The sequence below is a fragment of the Ursus maritimus genome, unplaced genomic scaffold (genome assembly GCF_017311325.1).
Source record: "Ursus maritimus isolate PB19 unplaced genomic scaffold, ASM1731132v1 scaffold_24, whole genome shotgun sequence".
NCBI lineage: Eukaryota > Metazoa > Chordata > Mammalia > Carnivora > Ursidae > Ursus > Ursus maritimus.
Window position 1 is genome coordinate 5,293,390 of NW_024424897.1, and position 14,522 is coordinate 5,307,911.

General features: G+C 62.1%; 2 protein-coding genes across 7 annotated transcripts in view; one reads left to right on the plus strand and one right to left on the minus strand.

Annotated features, from left to right (window-relative positions):
• Positions 1-7,821, plus strand: part of UBE2O (ubiquitin conjugating enzyme E2 O) — a 54,795-nt gene extending 46,974 nt beyond the window's left edge. Inside the window, exons 11-18 of the mRNA XM_040640175.1 lie at positions 4-116; positions 199-327; positions 997-1,086; positions 2,113-2,809; positions 3,070-3,206; positions 5,102-5,305; positions 5,403-5,460; positions 5,602-7,821. Of these exons, the coding sequence (XP_040496109.1) occupies positions 4-116; positions 199-327; positions 997-1,086; positions 2,113-2,809; positions 3,070-3,206; positions 5,102-5,305; positions 5,403-5,460; positions 5,602-6,272 (2,099 nt within the window). The 3' untranslated portion in view covers positions 6,273-7,821. The remainder of the gene's footprint in view (positions 1-3; positions 117-198; positions 328-996; positions 1,087-2,112; positions 2,810-3,069; positions 3,207-5,101; positions 5,306-5,402; positions 5,461-5,601) is intronic.
• An 830-nt stretch (positions 7,822-8,651) lies between these two features.
• Positions 8,652-14,399, minus strand: SPHK1 (sphingosine kinase 1). Of its 6 annotated transcripts, none has more exons than XM_040640177.1 (6): positions 14,288-14,399; positions 10,912-11,115; positions 10,410-10,562; positions 10,233-10,327; positions 10,029-10,144; positions 8,652-9,744 (listed from the first exon to the last, which is right to left on the minus strand). In XM_040640177.1, exons 1-6 carry the CDS (start codon positions 14,382-14,384, stop codon positions 8,955-8,957), a joined length of 1,455 nt encoding a protein of 484 aa, XP_040496111.1. In that variant the 5' UTR covers positions 14,385-14,399; the 3' UTR covers positions 8,652-8,954. The 6 variants fall into 6 exon arrangements, with proteins under 6 accessions (XP_040496111.1, XP_040496112.1, XP_040496115.1 ...); XM_040640178.1 differs by lacking the exon at positions 14,288-14,399 and adding an exon at positions 13,156-13,307; XM_040640181.1 differs by lacking the exon at positions 14,288-14,399 and adding an exon at positions 12,696-12,882.
• Between the last annotated feature and the right edge of the window lie 123 nt (positions 14,400-14,522).

The window sequence follows — 14,522 nt, forward strand, 5'->3', positions numbered from 1 at the left end:
CAGTCCAGAGCTGTCCAGACCCCGCCGTCTATGGTGTGGTGCAGTCTGGGGACCACGTGGGCCGTACCTGCATGGTGAAGTGGTTCAAGCTGCGGCCAAGTGGGGATGACGTGGAGGTGAGTATGTGCGGCCCTCGCTTCTTCACGGTGGGCTGGGTGCAAGCCCCCTGGGCTCGTGACAACCCATCCTATCCCCCAGCTGATTGGAGAAGAGGAAGATGTGAGCGTCTACGACATTGCTGACCACCCTGACTTCCGGTTCCGCACAACCGACATCGTCATCCGCATTGGCAATACTGAGGATGGAGCGCCTCACAAGGAGGATGAGGTGTGGCTCCCTGCCAGTTTGGGGGGTGTCTCCCTGCTCCGCCTCCCCCCTGCATGGCCTCTCGTGCAGCATCTGCAGTCCCTGGAGATGCCACCAGGTGGCTCCAGGAGACCAGACCTGCAGGTCCTCTGGGCTCCACATCTAGCTCAAGGGCCTTCCCCGGGAGAGCTGCCTGACCGCCTCCCCAAGGGTTCGCCTGCTGGTCAGGATCAGGCTTCACATAGCTGCTCCCTGAGCCCTGGTGGCTCCATTTAGTTCAACTGTCCTGAGTGTTATAGGGCACAGGAGAGGCTTGGGGAGGTGGCATCTGAGGTGGGCCCTGGTGAGGGGATGGGAACATTGCATGGGGTCAAGCAGAGGAAGAGTAGGAAAATATGTCCCATGCAGGGATCCCATCCTGAGAGTGTCAGGAAGTCCGGTGAGAGGAGAATGCTAGGAGTAGGAAAGGAAAGGAGTTAGTAGGGGCTTGTATCCTCGACCGCCCATGTTGGAACTGGAGGGTCCCACACTTGAGCTGCTCACCACATGTGGCCTCTGGCTGGCACCCACGTCCCTTCCCTTCTCACGGCCTCACCCTTGTCACCCATTGCCAGGGCTCCCTTTTGGAGGTGCTCTGGCCCTCACCACTCAGCTGCTCCCTTGACCCTGTCTGTCCTGTTTGTCCTGCAGCCATCAGTCGGCCAGGTGGCCCGTGTGGACGTCAGCAGCAAGGTGGAGGTGGTGTGGGCTGACAACTCAAAGACCATCATTCTGCCCCAGGTGAGCCCCTGCCCAGACCAGTTGGCTCACAGCTGGGGCAACTGGGCTGGGAGCCATGGCCTATCCCCTGTCCCTGCTCAAGGGACAGGAGGACAGGCTCTCACATCTTCCTGGTGAGGGTGTCTTCTTTTGGGTGTTTTGATCTCAGGGAGAGCCTGAGAGGAAGGGGGTATTACATGCCAAGCTCTGGGGTGGGGGTGGGAGGCAGGAAAGCAGAGGGGCAGCCCACACTGGCCCCTAGTCTTGCCCCTCCCGGCAGGCTCCCCAGGTTGCCAGGTGTGTGCAGATTGTCACAAGCCCTCCGGGTTTGCCCGCATCCCCATCTCACTACGCTGAGAAACACAGGTTACTTCCTCTAGGAGATAGAGCCTTTCCCCTGAACACTTCTAGGAAAACTTCCCCAGATCAGGAAGAGAAAGGAGAAGAGCTGGCCCCAGTCCCAGCCCCTGCTGGTGGGTTCTGAGCAGCTAAGGTGTTCTCAGTACCATTTCTTTGCTCCCTTGTTTGAGCTGATCCTTACTTCCCAACTCCCCTCTCCTGGCCCCTTCAGGGGGTGGGGGAGGGAGTGGCTCACCCCTTGGTCCGGGCGGCCATTCCAGGAATACGGGAACAAGATGTGACGCAGGCCAGCTCTGCCGAGCCTCCCCGTCCTATCGCATGTTCTCAGCTCCCGGCGCAGCCGCACAGAGGTGGCTGACCCAAATCCTCAGGGTAGGGTTGGGTTTGCCACCAAGGGCTTATGGTGGCCAGTACACACAGGGGCAGAGGAGGCTGGAACAGCCCTTGGCTGCTGGCTGGGACTTCAAGCCCTGCGGCAGGTGTGGGGCAGGCAGAGGCACCTCCCAGAGACCCAGGGGCCACCTCACACGGAGAGGCCCAGCTGCAGAGTCCAGAGCAGGAAAGGGGGAAAGGGTGGAAGGGGCCTGATGAGGCCTCAGTGCACCCCGTCACCGTCAGCTCTGAGGGTCGGGGTCCGCCCCGGAGCCCGGCAGAGCCTCTGAACCGCCTGTGCCCGTCTGCCCCCAGCACCTGTACAACATTGAGTCCGAGATCGAGGAGTCAGACTACGACTCGGTGGAAGGCAGCACCAGCGGGGCGTCCTCGGATGAGTGGGAAGACGACAGTGACAGCTGGGAGACCGACAACGGGCTGGTGGAGGAGGAGCACCCCAAGATCGAGGAGCCCCCCATCCCACCTACCGAGCAGCCGGCAGCCCCGGAAGAGGACAAGGGGGTGGTGATCAGCGAAGAGGCTGCCACGGCCGCCATTCAGGGGGCTGTGGCCATGGCTGCACCCGTGGCTGGGCTGATGGAGAAGGCTGGCAAGGACGGGCCCCCAAAGAGCTTCCGGGAGTTGAAGGAGGCCATCAAGATCCTGGAGAGCCTCAAGAACATGACCGTGGAACAGCTTCTGACAGGCTCCCCCACCTCCCCCACCGTGGAGCCTGAGAAACCCACTCGGGAGAAGAAGTTTCTAGATGACATCAAGAAACTGCAGGAAAATCTCAAGAAGACTCTGGACAATGTGGCCATTGCAGAGGAGGAGAAGATGGAGGCAATGCCGGACACAGAGCGCAAGGAGGACAAGCCCGAAGGGCAGTCACCTGTGAAGGCCGAGTGGCCCAGCGAGACCCCGGTGCTCTGTCAGCAGTGCGGCGGCAAGCCTGGAGTCACCTTCACCAGTGCAAAGGGCGAGGTCTTCTCAGTGCTGGAGTTCGCGCCCTGTGAGTTCACCTCGTCTGTGCCAGTCCCCTCCCAGCACCCAGCTGCCGTCTGAGGGGAGGAAACCATTTCCCCAGTGTGGTCACTGGGGCGGATGCCCGGCTAGTGGGTGCGAAGCGTGTGGGGTTACTCGCCTGCCTGGGGGGCGTACCCAGCAGCTGCTCCCTCCAGGCCCATGCTTCCCAAGGGCGGCAGCTATCTTTCCAGGTAGAGCTCTCGGGTCTTGGCGTTAGGGATTGACCCTTCTTTTTTCCCCTTCTAGCAAATCACTCTTTTAAGAAAATTGAGTTCCAGCCGCCGGAAGCCAAGAAGTTCTTCAGCACAGTGCGGAAGGAGATGGCGCTGCTGGCTACCTCGTTGCCCGATGGCATCATGGTCAAGACTTTCGAGGATAGAATGGCAAGTAGCTGGGAGCGGGCTGGTGCGGGCGCTTGGTGCCCCGGAGGCAGCTGGCTTCGGGCTCCTGGAGCCCCAGGACTGAGCAGCACCTGAGAGGCCACCCACACCCCTCACAGGGCAGGAGACAGGCTCAGTCGGGGGAGGGGGAAGAGTCCCACTTCCTTTTAAAAGATAGTTTTAAAGTACACAATTATTACCTGAGTACTCTTTTTTTTGAAATATTAGAACATTACAGAAAAAGCGAACGTTGCCCTTGACCAGTCCTCACCCAGCCCCCAGGCGTCATGACTTTAGGAGTTTTGGGTCTCACTACAGAAGACCTTTTTTTGTAATTTCTCATTCTCCTGCGTCACCAGGAACGTTATCTTGTGTGACTTGTCTTACGTGAACAGCCCTCATTATACACGTCCTCTGTAGTTGCTTTTTTACTCAGTGGGGTCATTTTTGAGGCCTTGGTGTTGGTGCGTCTTGATCTAGTTCATTCTCTTGGCTACAGACTAGTACCCCCCACGTGGCCATGGCCCACTGCATTCTCCACTCCTCTCTCCGCGGCCTGGGGTTGAGTCATGCTGCTGGAGGCGGTGTGGGTACTTCCTCGTTCCAGGCACAGGCCAGCCCGGTCCATCTGTCACCCATTTGGTCAACACCTCCACCAGGCCCCTGCTGTGCGCTGTGCGAGACACTGAACTGGAGTCTGACCCGGGCCCCAGCTGCAGCCCAGCCCTGGTCAGAGGGGCCACAGGACAGAAGAGAGGCGCTGCTTGGGTTCTTTTTTTTTTTTTTTTCCTTTTTTAATTTAATTAATCTATTTTTTAAGATTTTATTTATTTGACAGAGAGCCAACGAGATAGGAAACACAAGCAGGGGGAGCAGGAGAGGGAGAAGCAGACTCCCCACTGAGCAGGGAGCCCAACATGGGGCTCGATCCCAGGACCCTGGCAGACGTTTAACGACTGAGCACCCAGACACCCCTCTTTATTTTGTTTATTTAAATTCAGTTAACATAGAGTGCATTATTAGGTTCAGAGGTAGAGGTGAGTGATTCGTCAGTGGTATGTAACACCCAGCGCTCATTCCATCACGTGCCCTCCTTAATGCCCGTCACCCAGTTACCCCATCCCCCGCCCCCCACCCCCGCTGCTCAGGGTTCTTAGTGACACTTTTGCTTTTTCTTGAGTTTTAGTAAAACTTTTGAAAATTCCAACCTGTCTCAGCTCTGCTGAGAGAAGAAGGAAATGGCATTTTTTCCAAGTCTCACTTGGAGGGACAGGGAAGTAGTACTTATCTTGAGGCCCGAGGGTGGCACCAATAAAACATGCATGAGAGGATTCCGTCCTTCCAGTCAGTCCTCTGCCCTCGCTGTTTTTACATCACGCAGTGCCACACGCATTGCTCTCAGCAGTTGATGCCACCCCCCCCACGCCTGATACACAGGTTTCGAACATCTGTGGGGAGTCTCCCCGATGACTTAATGACCTGAGTTTGTTTGGTGGTCTGCCAGCATTTCCACTGGAGTTCCAGATCCTCTGTCCCTCTGGTTCCCTAAAAGCGAGTGTAGCCTTGCCACCCTGGAATGTTCTTTCATCTTCTGACTAGTTGTAATTGTTACTGGCCTGGGAGGGAGTGGAGGTCAGGCAGGTGTTTTAAGGAGTCAGACTTAAAAGTAATGATTTACGATGAAAAACACCTGGTAAAATAAAACCGAGTTTGGATAATTCCATTTATCCCAGGAGTTAAAAGATGCCGCGTAGGCTCACACAGAGTTGTTTCCATTTAGCTTCTCCGTAGCTGGTGTGTGTGGAATCCCTGGGTGCTGTTCTCCCCCCACCCCCCTCGGATCCACACAGCCATCATGTGCAGAAGCCCCCACCAACCCCAGCCTTCCCTCCCTGCAGGACCTCTTCTCGGCCCTAATCAAGGGCCCCACTCGCACCCCCTACGAGGATGGCCTCTACTTGTTTGACATCCAGCTCCCCAACATCTACCCGGCCGTGCCCCCCCACTTTTGCTACCTCTCCCAGTGCAGTGGCCGCCTGAACCCCAACCTGTATGACAATGGGAAGGTGTGTGTCAGCCTGCTGGGCACCTGGATTGGAAAGGTGAGTACAGTGCCAACACCCAGCCCGGGTGGAAGGACAGCTGGTCGCGGGCAGGTGTCTGGGACAGAGGTGATCGTGCTGTTTGTGTGTGTTTCAGGGGACGGAGAGGTGGACGAGCAAATCCAGCCTTCTCCAGGTGCTCATCTCCATCCAAGGTACGGTGGGCAGGGTGGGGGGCGGTGGCGGGGAGAGCTGCCGGAGGGTGCGGTGACACTGGCCTTTATGTCCTCCACGTCCCACCTGTAGGGGTCCTCAGGCCAGTCCTAATGGGCTCCCCCCATCCCCTGCCCCCCCAGGTCTAATCCTGGTGAATGAACCGTACTACAATGAAGCAGGCTTCGACAGCGACCGGGGCCTGCAGGAGGGGTACGAGAACAGTCGTTGCTACAACGAAATGGCGCTCATCCGCGTGGTGCAGTCCATGACCCAGCTGGTGCGGCGGCCCCCCGAGGTCTTCGAGCAGGAGATCCGGCAGCACTTCCGTACTGGTGGCTGGCGGCTGGTGAACCGCATCGAGTCCTGGCTGGAAACGCACGCCCTGCTGGAGAGGGCCCAGGCGCTGCCCAACGGGATCCCCAAGGACAGCAGCTCCCCGGAGCCGCCTGCTGTGGCCGAGCTCTCCGACTACGGCCGAGAAGAACCTGAGGACGGAGGGCTGGCCCCCGGAGAGGCCTCCCAGGGCTCAGACTCGGAGGGCGGTGCCCAGGGCCTGGCCTCAGCTAGCAGGGACCGCACAGACCAGACTTCGGAGGCCGCGCCAGACGCCCCGGCGCCACCCAGCGTCAAACCAAAGAAGCGGAGAAAGAGCTACCGGAGCTTCTTGCCCGAGAAGAGCGGCTACCCTGACATCGGCTTCCCTCTCTTCCCACTGTCTAAGGGTTTCATCAAGAGCATCCGGGGTGTCCTGACGCAGTTCCGAGCCGCTCTGCTGGAGGCGGGCATGCCTGAGGGCACAGAGGACAAGTAGCCGCCTGCCCTCGAGGAAGGAACATCACGTGGGGAGAGGCCAGCTGCTGCCCGCTCACTCCCTCCCCTGGAATCGCCCGTCTTCCCGTTTTCTCCTTTGTCCCCAATGCAAAGCCCCTCGTTGCCCTCTCCCCAAGGTGAGTTTGATGCTGAAGTGCAAGAAGAAGTTTCTTGAGATGCTGCCGTTTCTTTGCCGAAGCAATCTTTCAACAGGCCGGTCCCCTGTGGCGAAGAGAATCTGAAACCTGTTGCTGATTTTCCACTTGTCACCCAGGCAGAGAGTCCCAGCGCTTGCTCCCTTGCTGTCCCCATCTCGGGTCAGAGGTGGGGTCTTTCTAGGGCCTGACATGGGGGTTCTCTTTGGGCCCGTGCACCGTGCAGCCCAGCAGCAGGACGAGTGGATGTGCCTTGCATGAAGTGTGGGTTGCTCCAGCAGTTCCCCCAGTCCCTGTCAACCTCTCCAGCACCCCTGTAGCTTCCCCGTTCCCAGGCCCCCCTGCTGCCACCGCCACCGGCCCTCCCTTGTCCCCCCAGCTGGGGAGTTGTAGCTGCTGTCACCAACTCCTGGCTCTGCTCTGGACCATTTCCCACAGGATAACCCTCAGGCCTGTTGAACTTGCTCTCTAAGAGAGGTTGGGACCAGGCTGGGTTCAGGGGGACACGCAGGAGAGGTGGCGGCCCTCCCATGTGACACGGAATGAGGACCGGGGAGCTGCTGGAAAAACAGCGGTAGGTGCCTTGCTCTGGCATTCTGGCCTCGCCCGTTGGGCTGGGCCCGCCGCAGGTCCGCTCCCTGCTCAGCCCCACCACGGGGCCCCAGGAGGCCAAGCAGCAGCACGCACAAGGCCGGGGCCAGTGCTAGGGCCTCTCTCGCACACTCTGCCCCTCCCGCTATCAAATGCTAACCCCGGGAGGTGGCCCGTAGCTCACTGAACATGGAAGGAAGGCGCCAGCCCCACGCGGCCTCCCGTCGCTTACAAACTCTGCAGGCTCCATCCGGGGAGAGAGAGGGGGCCGACGGGTTCTCCTCCCTCGCAGAGACAGGCCCAGAGGTTTACAAGTTTTCTAAGCTTTTGATAATGTGAAGCTCCAGGTTAAGAGGATGCTGTTGAGCACATTGCAGCTATGTAATTTTTGGTGTATGTATGTAATATTTAAGGTTGAAAGAAAATAAATCTCAAAAGCAAAGATATTAACTCTTATTAGAAAAAAAGACAAAAAAAAAAAAGAAGCCAAAGCATGATGCGTCGTGTCCGCCTTAAGCCGGCTGCACACCTGTGCCGTGAGCACCGGCGGGCCGCAGCCGCGGGAGGGACGAGCCGCGGCACGTGGAGCCCTGAGTCCGGATCTTGTTTGAGAACCATCCAGAGTGGCTGGTGGGGCTGTGCTTCCCAGTGCGTTGTTCATGTGGAGATGTGAATGCCTACTGCTTAAGATATCTGTATAAAGTGCTGTGTGATTAAACTTTTTTTTTACTTGCATTTTTTTTGTTTGGCTCATTACAATGTACAAAACAGACTAGGTGGCGCCATTAAACCTGCCTCTGCCGTTCCTCTGGGCTCTGCTGCCTTTCTTGCCCTCCGGGGCACCTCACCGTCCCTCCGCGCTGCTGGGAAGGTTCACGGCGCCAGCACCTTCCACCCCAGCCACTCCGCGTCTGTGCCTTGCATCTACAGTCGCGGGCGTCCTGGGGGCTGGGAGCCGGGCTCTCCTTCTCGGGGTCCGCGCTCTTGTTCGGGGGCAGGGCTTGTGTTCCATTCCTCCAGATGCTGGGGAGGGGGTCCCGCATAGAAGCACCTGCCCTGGCCTTTAAGCCAAAATGGTTACCAGGTTGGGGGCCTGGTATCCGCCCCTCCCTGCTGCTTCCTTTTAACTCCCGCCCCAGGAGGACCCGGCAAGGTAGGACAGAGGAGGCTGGGGGAGCCCCAGAGCCCTCACTGCAGGGATAACAACTCCTTTCCAAGAGGGAACAACGGCCTGCCATCGTGACTTTGTTGCTTCTTGCTCATTTCCCTAATGCCCCTGAAATCAGAGACCTTTTCCCTCCTCAGTGAGACCAGCTGGCCGTGTGGCCCTAAGTAAGACATACTAGCCCTGAGTTTGTCTTCCACGTGGGGTTAGGCAGTTGGCGGAGCTCCCTGGCTTCTCCCAGGCCACAGGTGGTACAGTCATTGGGGCAGGACCCTAACCCCTGCAAAAAAAAAAAAAAAAAAAAAGCCTGGACTAGCCCTGGTCCTGTGCTCACCACCAAAATGACACCAGAACTTAGTATCATGCATTGGCCAATCCAAGGCCCACCACTGGGCATCGCTAACCGGAAGTTGTAGAGCCCTGGCAGGATCAAGACCCACTCCCTCCCCAACACCTAGGATAAGACCAGTAGGGTGGGAATGTCACTTTATTTGTATTTGATTCATTGGGTTGGGCTCCCAGAAACAAAGCGGGAGTGGCTTCCATAGGCAGGGAGGCCTAACCAGCAGGGCTGGCCCAGAACCTCGTTCTGGCCTTTGCTAGGCAGAGCCTGTTCTTCCAAAGCACAGCCTCCACCTTCCCACCATCTTCAGGGGTCCTCCTCCCCACCACATGAGCTGTGAACAGGCCCTCCGGTCCTGGGGGAAAATTGTGGAGGGTCCCTGAGCTCCGAGCTGACCAAGTAGGCTAAGGCACAGCAAGGCCCACGGAGTCATAAGGGCTCGCCTGGAGGTGGTCCCTGCTGAGGCTTCTGGCTGGGTGGGGGCTCCATGCAGCCACTGACCATCCAGACGTAGTCTGGGTGCACCTGGCCCTGCACAGCCTCGCTGACCATCAACTCGCCATCCACAGCAAACACACCCTTCCCGTCCTTGGGCTCCAGGCGGAAGGCAACCACAGGCACGTACACCAAGTAGGGACAGTCATAGTCCATGTGCCTCCCCTTCTCCATGGCCAGGAAGAGGCGCAGCAGCATGGCCCGAGACACGCCTGCCCGCACATAGAAGAGATGCATGGTGCCGGCCGCACATCGGCCCATGGGGGCCGCAAACATCTCGCTGCCCAGGTGGGAGTGCAGCAGCGCCAGCACGAGCACGAAGTCCTGCTCCGGGACCACAGTCCAGTGCGGGGGCACCGGCTCCTCCAGGGGTACAAGGTGGGCATCCGTGGGACCCTGCTGATCCTGGCGCTCCACGGCAGGGGGGGCGGGCACCTGGGAGACCACCCTTTCTGCAGGGAGGTAGGCCAGCGTGCCCTGGTAGACTCGCAGGGCCGCCAGGCGCAGGAAGGTGCCCAGAGTGAAGCGCATCTCCCCTAGACGCCGAAACTTCTCACTCTCCAGATCCACGTCGGCGATGAAGCCCCAAGCCAGGCTCAGCACGGAGAAGAGGCGCAGCCCTGAGGCTGTCCTCAGTGACAGCAGGTTCATGGGCGCCAGGAGGCGGCGACACAGCAGCAGCGTGCAGTTGGTCAGGAGGTCCTCATTAGTCACCTGCTCGTAGCTGCAGGGGAGAGAGGTCAGACGGAGCCGGGCAGGAGGCCTCACGCATCTGCCCCTTCCTCTGCCTGGGGACTTGTGGCAGGCAGAGTGACACTGGGTCCCTAGGGCGTCAAATGACAGATGGAGCAGCTGGAGTCACCCAGAGAGGGCCCCAGAACTGAGAGCAGAGGCTCCAGAGAAGAGGGAATAGAGGTTACGCCAGTATATGGGAACTCAGAAAAGAAAACCTGGCAGGAGAGTGGCACTGAGGGGAAACTGAGGCCCACTCTGACCCTAGGCTCTCACCCAGCATAATGGTTCAAAGAAGCTGCCAGTGCATTGCCAGAGCCAGCTGGGAGGCTACACAGGGGCTTCCGGATGGCAGTCTCCCAGTCTGGCCGCTCCATGAGCCCGTTCACCACCTGGTGGAGCACAGGGGTGGGGGTGGGGGGCTCAGCCTGGGTAGCAGGTCCCCCAGCCCCACACCCAGTCCCTCCCCGCGGGCCTCACCTCATGCATCAGCCCGTCTCCAGACATGACCACCAGCGCATCCCAGCGCCCCAGCTCCTCAACCCGCACCAGCTCCCGTGCATGGTTCCGCCGCTCTGCGGAGAGACAGGGTGGCCACAGGGGTCTGGGGGGCGCTGGCAGGGGGTGCTCCCTGCAACCCCTCGGGGAGGCACTCACCAGTTAGCATGAGCGTGAAGGAGACATCGGCTTGGACCAGCAGAGGCTGCACGTGGCTGCGGAAGAGCTGCAGCGCCTTGCCCTTGCCTCCGCGCGGGTTTAACAGGACCAGCACGCGGCAGGGCCGGGGCAGCAGGCTCCTGGCGCCGCCCGCTGGAAAAACAAGCCCCAAAGGCCGCGTCCCCAACCGGCCACTAGGGGGCCGTGGATCACAACAGGAGTACTGGGGTGGAAACGTGGGGCCTGAAATCCCCTGCTAACTGATCCAACAGAGCCTGGCAGGAGGCAGCAGCCTCCAGTGGGGAGCTCCAGGAGGTAGCACCGTGCCCTCGATACCCCGGTCTCTCTCTGGGCCAAGCCAGCTTCTGGCTTCGTCGGGAAAAGTGTTTCGAGTGTCCCCAGCCCCTCTCTTCGGCCCGGCGGACTCAGCCCATTCTTCCCGGCAAGGGAGGAAGAGAACCGCCCCCCACACACAGCCCTTCCCCACCGGGAGACCACAAACCTGGATCCATAACCTCGACTCGCAGCTCCCGCTGCCAGGGCGTCCCCAGCGCTGTCGCGGAGCTGCCCGCGGCGGCGGCTCCTGCTTTCAGCTCCTTATCGGTGCTGCCCAGGCGGGCGTCGCGGTGCCGGCTGAGGGGCTCGCCCTCCCCGCCCGGAGCCGGGGCCGTGGAGGCACCCGCGTCATCCCCTGCGGCTGCGGGATCTGAGGGAGAGGAGACAGCGCTGGCGGAGTCCGGAGCGGCCCCCTGAGGTGGGGAGCGCCCAGCTAGATCCTCGGACCACGCGCGGCGACCCGCGCGCTCGGGCATCGCCTAGTCCTCCGAGAGGTCCAGAGAGCCGAGGTCTAGTGCCACCACGGGCGCTCCTGTCCTAGAACTGAGGCCCCACCCGCAGAGGCGAAGGGTCTCTTCCTGGGGGCTCTCCTCTCAGGGGCGTCGGGTTCCGGCCCGACGATGAGTCAGAGCCCCGCGGCTCTCTCGGTCGCACCAGCTTCCTCACCCCGGGACTGCCAGGGGGAGGGAAGGCAGTTGCGTAAAAATGCCAGAACTTGAGCGGACATCGCAGGGCACGAAGTTCGGCGCGAGCGATCGCAGCCCCGAGCCGGCCCGGTGGCTGGGTCCACTACCCCGAGCTCCAGAGCGGCGGGGGTCGCCGCACGCGCCTCCCAAAGCCCGGTAGCGCTGCCGGGACGCGCGCCTCGCTTGTGGGAGCAGCGCCGGGGTCGCGCGAGGACTGAGCCCGAGTCCCGCCGCCGGCCGCCGCCTCCCTCCGAGGAGCGCCGAGTGGACGCCTAGGAGCCACGAGCCGCGAGAAGGCAGGGCGGGCGGCCCTACCCAGTCGGTCCGGTTTGCTGGGGAGGTGCCACCTCCGTTCCCTACAGTGGCCTAGGGCAGAACTCGGCTCGTCCCGGGCTCGGCCCCGCGTCTGAGCGACAACCGGAGCGCCGGACTAATGCTGACTGCACAGCCTCTCCGCCTCTGGCCTCAAACTTTTAGCTCAACTTCGCCGCCAGGAGCCGCGGTGCGGAGAGGGCGCTGTGCCTCTGCGCCCGGCCTGGCCACACCCCGCGCTCCCCGCGCTCGCGGGGGTGGAACCGGCGCCTGGCGCGGCCTGGGCCTGCCCGCCCCCGGCATCACCGCGCCGCTTTCCGCACGGCCAGCGACCGCGGCTGGCCACGCGCAGACGCTTGGCTGGGTCCCGGGACGCGGCCACGCGCGCCGCCGCTCAGACTGGGCGACCGGCGAGAAGGCGGCGCCGCCGCGGGGCCGGAGTCGGCAAGGCGCAGAGCCCCGGGTCCGGCCACCAGCGGCGTGCCGCGAGCTCAGCGTCCCCAGCGCGCGAGGGTGAACGCGCAGCGCAGGCCGCGCGCGAACTCGCCGCGGCGCCCAGAGTCGGAGGTCCCGGGTGGGGCGCCCGGCGCGCGCGGCTCAGAGCTCGGGGCAGACCCTCGGCTGCCCCTGGACGCTGCGACCTCCCGCCTCGGGGTCTTCCCCCATCGCGCGCCCCGCCCCAGCCCAACGGAATTCGAGGCCCAGACCCGTCTGGGGACCCCTCCTCTGTGCCGAGGCGTCTCTACTGCCGTGCGCGTTCTCCCCCGAAGGATTATTTTTGGCTTCCTGGCGCCGCAGCTCAGCCGCGCAGTCACCGAGCCTGAGGCAACGAGGCGCCCCCACCCCCGGGAGGGCAGGCGACCCGCCGGGGGGCTGCGGTCCAGAGGAGGGGGGCCTTGTCAAGAACCTTAAAAGTTGGATCTTTTCCTCAGAGGAAACCTTCGAGGCTCACCTGGTCGAGAGAAGCTGCCCCGCAGCAGGCGGTCCAGGCCCACGCCCCTCACCCGCCAGAGGGGAGCCTGGTCTAGGGGTCCCCGTCGGGATTAGAGAGCCACACACGGGGGAGTGGCCCGCCGCCTCCACTGGCTCAGCGGGAGGAGGGAGCCTTCACTTCGACGGAGGCAAACGGGGACGCGTGTGTCAGTGTGTGTGTGGGTGGGTGGGTGGGTGAGTGATATACGTGTCGGGGGCAAGGGCCTGACCTGAACGTGTCCGCGACCAACTCGAGTTAAGTCCCTGGGGGGTTGTTTGCGGAGACCCGGAGGAGGAAGTTGCCAAAGCCGACTCGGTGACCTGACCAGGTGGGGCCAAAGTTAGAAAAGACCTCACCCCCTGTAGGGGGCGGCGGTGGTCCAGGCCCAGACCTCTGCGTGCGCACGCGCCCACACCTGCCGCCACCGGCCGCTACACACCTCGCTCTTCGCAACGCCCCTGAGAACCGAGAGGAGGCAGGTCCCGCGGCGCCCGTAAGTCGGGCATGCCTCCGTGGGGTCTCTTCCGGGGGCCGCGGGCGGCCCGGCCCCGTTTCCCAGCACCTGGGGGGCGGAGCCCGAGGTCCCCGGCTGGGAGGGAGGCGCGGGCTGGGACGCGCGGGCCCGGGGCCCCGCGGCTCGGCGCGCGTCTCAGTGGTGCGCGCTTCCGCCTGGTGAGGCCCCACGGCGGCCCTGGCTGGGTCCTGAGCGTCCCGAGCGCGTTCCGGGAAGGTGACTCAGCGACGCGCTCCAGGGTTGAGAAACTCCCTAAAACTAAGAACGAGGGGAAGGAGCTGGGGCGTCATCACCCTCTCGCAGCGCCGCGGCCGCGGTCTCGAACCTCCGGGGCCCCCCATCCCCACTCCCCAGGAATCCGGCACGCGGAGGGGAGGGCAGCGCTGCAGCCGCAGTGCCGTGGTCACGCGATGCGGGGACGCGAGCGGCGGCGGGAGGAGGAGGCTCCGTGCGGGAGCCAGAGGGCGGGAGCCAGCCCACTCTCCCCTCCTCCTCCGCCCCTTCTCTCTTCCCGTCCAGTGAAGGCTATGGTCGAAGCCTGGATTAAGCGCCTGGAAAATGCGGGACGCGGGGCGGTGCTCCCCGAGATCTCAGCCTTGGAGGGAGGTGGCTGCGGAAAAGGCTAGGGCAGCCTCCCCGTCTCCCCCGCGCGGGAGGGCACTTCAATCAGGCCTGAAGAGCCGCCGCTTTAAATCTTGGAGTCTGGAGGGAAACTGAGGCACAGGAAAGGGAAGACCTGGCTGTGCAGGAGTCCATGGTGAGAAAGCTCGCCTGCTCCAGGGTCCCTGTCTTCCAGCGCCCCAGGCCTGAGCCCCTGGAGTCGCCGGGCCAGGCGGGGGCGGGATTGACCAGAAAGCCTCAGGGCGAGGGGAGGCGGGGCAGCCTGCTGGCTTCTTTATCCGGCCTCCGGGGGCCTTGTGGGAGGGAGGTGAAGGGCAAAGCCCTCTGGCCCCGGTTCCAGTACGCACAATGGCTCCTCTGTCCTCCGTGCTGCCTCTTCCCCTGCCCCCCTCACCTCCACGGTCTCTGCTCTGCCCCCCTCATTCTTGTCATTCACCTCCTGGTTCCCAGGCTCCTCTGTGTCTCCAGTGCCGCCCTGACTGACCTCCAGTTTCTCTCCAAAGAACCGTATCTATCTCCAGCAATTCACCCATGGGTGTCTCAGGCCCAAGAGATGGGATTGGGCAAGAACAGGATGCCTGTGGCCCTTTGACCTTTGGGGAACTGAAATCCTGGGAGGTGAAGGGTCTTGCCCAAGCTGCTGAACGAGTTCCCAACCGGGCTGAGAAGCA